Source organism: Bubalus bubalis, chromosome 9 (genome assembly GCF_019923935.1).
Source record: "Bubalus bubalis isolate 160015118507 breed Murrah chromosome 9, NDDB_SH_1, whole genome shotgun sequence".
Taxonomy (NCBI): domain Eukaryota; kingdom Metazoa; phylum Chordata; class Mammalia; order Artiodactyla; family Bovidae; genus Bubalus; species Bubalus bubalis.
This window is the reverse complement of record NC_059165.1, coordinates 68742633-68746057: the sequence shown is the minus strand read 5'-3', so window position 1 is coordinate 68746057 and position 3425 is coordinate 68742633. Positions and strand designations below refer to the sequence as shown.

Below are 3425 nucleotides of genomic sequence, written 5' to 3'. Positions count from 1 at the left end.
TCTGATCATCCCATGAGATGATCTTTTTATATCTTCAGCTTGGGATAAAAAACAAATAATGCTGAGTGTAAACAACTTGTCTGTTTATACAGTTTTCAGCTTTCCAGACGTATTTCATATTCCTCTCAGATTTGTGGCCAAAAAGCAACCTGGCTTTGAGCATTTGATTCTACATCAATACAACTTCTTTTTTTAAAAAACAGCTCAAAGTAGTTTTCTCATTGGAAAAGTGTTAAGAAAACCATATATGTTTGAAATATCTAAAACCAATGAATCTTATTTCTTCCTCAGGTGAGAACTGTAACCAAAACTATGTACTCAGGGAGTCAAACTTCACAGAATCAAACTTTGAATACTGATTTCATCCTTATGGGGCTGTTTGGTGAAACCAAACATGCCCTTCTCCTCTACACTGCGACCTTCATCTTCTTCCTGATGGCCCTAGCTGGGAACGCCATCCTCATCATCCTCGTCCACCTGGAGCCCCGCCTGCACACCCCCATGTACTTCTTCATCAGCCAGCTCTCCCTCATGGACCTCATGTACATATCTGTGACTGTGCCCAAGATGCTCCTGGGCCAGGTGACAGGAGATCATACAATTTCTCCCTCAGGTTGTGGGATCCAGATATTCTTCTATCTAACCCTTGCTGGAGCTGAGTTTCTCCTCCTGTCTGTGATGGCCTATGACCGATATGCTGCCATTTGCAGACCACTCCATTATCCTTTGCTGATGAACCAGAAAGTCTGTGTATGCCTGGTGTCTGGATGCTGGTTTGTAGGAATGGTGGATGGTTTTGTGGTCACCCCCATAGCCATGAACTTCCCCTTTTGTCATTCCAGAAAAATCTTGAGTTTCTTCTGTGAGGCTCCCGCTCTGCTGAAGTTGTCCTGTTCTGACATCTCCCTCTACAAGATGATCATGTACTTGTGCTGTGTTCTCATGGTCCTCATCCCCATTGTGGTCATCTCAAGCTCATATGCCCTCATCCTGCACCTCATCCACAGAATGAGTTCATCAGAGAGCCGCAGGAAAGCCTTTGCCACCTGCTCCTCTCACATAATTGTAGTTCTGCTCTTCTTTGGTGCCACCATCTACACCTACATGCTTCCCAATTCCTACCACACAGCTGAGCAGGACATGATGGTGTCAGCCTTTTATACCATCATCACCCCTGTGCTGAACCCCCTCATTTACAGTCTCCGGAATAAGGATGTCACAGGGGCTCTGAGGAGCAGGATGCAATCAGGGCTGAACCTAAGGAAATTTGTAAAGAGGAAATCCTGAGGATGACTTTATATTTTTCCCCTATTATATTATCCCCCACCAATTTCTCTTCTTCTTTGTCTCTGCTTCCAGGGCCCCCAACACTGAGTCTAGTTATAACTTCCTTCTTTCTTATGCATGGGGACATTTCTCCTCCATACTGTTTACTCATCATAATTTATCTCATTATATTTAATGTCCTTATACTCCTTTTATCTGTGAAGCAAAAATTGACATAAAGAAAACTCACATTGTGCCTTTGATCTGATCTCCCATCCCAAGTTTATTCACCTTTTTAATATGAGACTGGGTGTGAAATCCTGAATCCTAAATGTGGCTCACTGAGAAGAATCCAGATCCCAGCATAACACAGGAGATCTTTTAGCTTTCCTTGCCCTCTAATATCCCTCAGCTCATAATTCACATGTGGCAACCACAGGGTTCCAATGAGTGCTATTATACCTTAGTAAGAACCATGTACACATTTTTTTAAATATTGAATATGAGACTCATAGTATAAATACAAGTTTACTATTTGGCTATAAGACTATGGCTACATAGACCAAACTTCAGTCTACAGTAAAGTTTCCATGAGTTAATGCATTCATCTAACTTCACAGGCTATAAGGGTATGTAAAAATAATTAAAAGTAATTTCATACTTAGTTTCTTTACTCTTTATCATAGGAAGTGAGCTGACATATGTAAACTGAATATAAGATCCTTGAAGGAGGATAGAAGTTTAGGAAATCTTAATCTTCTTAGTAGTTTCCTTCCGAACAGAGAATTAATGAAAAGTTTTGAGGATATTCACCTGTTATAACTTTTCTCTCAGTCGTGTCCGAATCTTTGCAACCCCATGGACTGTAGCCTACCAGGCTCCTCCCTCCATGGGATTCTCCAGGCAAGAGTACTGGAATGGGTTGCCATTTTCCTTCTCCAGGGGATCTTCCTGACCCAGGGATCAAACCCAGGTCTCCCGCATTCCAGGCAGACGCTTTAACCTCTGAGCCACCAGGGAAGTCCCATTTATTGTATATCATGCTACAAATAGAATGTCTGTAAATTTAGTAGGTGGTTCAGTGGTAAAGAATCTGCCTGCTAATGCAGAAGTCGCAGGAGATGCGGGTTTGATTTCTGGGTTGGGTGGATCCCTTGGAGGAGGAAATAGAAACCCACTCCAGTATTCTTGCCAGGATAATCTCATAGACAGTAGTCTGTCCAAGGGATCACCAAGAGTTGGACACGACTGAGCATGCATGGCCTAAGTAACATTAGTAGCATCAAGACACTATTATTTTCATGAAAAAAATAATTCGTGTGTCTAGTTTTACCCAATGTAGAAATTAGAAAAAATACATTTAATCTGATCAGTGTGCAAGGGGTTTTGGACTCCAAATTTTAGTGTCTAATACCATTTGAAACAGAACCTTGATCTTGCTATCAAGGGATAGATATCTGATATTCACATGCCTAATACCTTTCAACAGACTGATAACTGAATAATTTTGATTCTCATTTATGATTATTCCTGCAATGCATGAAATTTGTCTGAAATTTAAAATAACTCCACCTAGTGTGAAAAAAATCAGTACCTGAAAAGTAAAGATATGTTTTTGTAAAGGTCAGTAACATTTTGTTTTAGAAATCAGTGTGATTAGAGAAATAAGAGAAGCAAAATGTCCCAAGTGGACACAATCAAAAGGCAAATCAAACAGTGTTACCTATCATTATCTGCTGGTATCATTAGATAAGTCTTATGTATTATCTTTATGTAGATTTTGTTTGTTCTTAATGTATGGATGGATTACATGTTTGTCATTCAGGAGCACACAAAAAAAAAAAAAAAAAAAAAAAAAAACAAAGAAAAACTAAAACTTGGGTTTAAATTCATCCATAAATTTAGGGACTGCTTTGAGTGGGTGTAATAAAATAAAAGAGATTAATCTTCAGTTTAGTTCTGTATATGTCTTTTTAATTCTCAAGATCTGTATGGCATTTTTGAAGTTTCCCAAGACCTTCCAGTGGCCTTATATCACTTTAGAGACGGGGAATGCAAAGCTTTCAAGCAAAGTTCCTTGAAGAGTAGGTAGAATAATATGCACAGACAGCCCTAAAACCTGATCCAAAAATGTGAGCTCTCTTTTATCTCAGTAAATC

General features: G+C 39.5%; 1 protein-coding gene across 1 annotated transcript; it reads left to right on the top strand.

The window, feature by feature from the left end:
• Nucleotides 1–312: 312 nt before the first annotated feature.
• On the top strand, nt 313–3091 carry LOC102412093 (olfactory receptor 2T3-like). The gene has a single exon (XM_006044514.3). It carries the CDS (start codon nt 313–315, stop codon nt 1285–1287), a length of 975 nt encoding a protein of 324 aa, XP_006044576.3. The 3' UTR covers nt 1288–3091.
• Nucleotides 3092–3425: the final 334 nt, after the last annotated feature.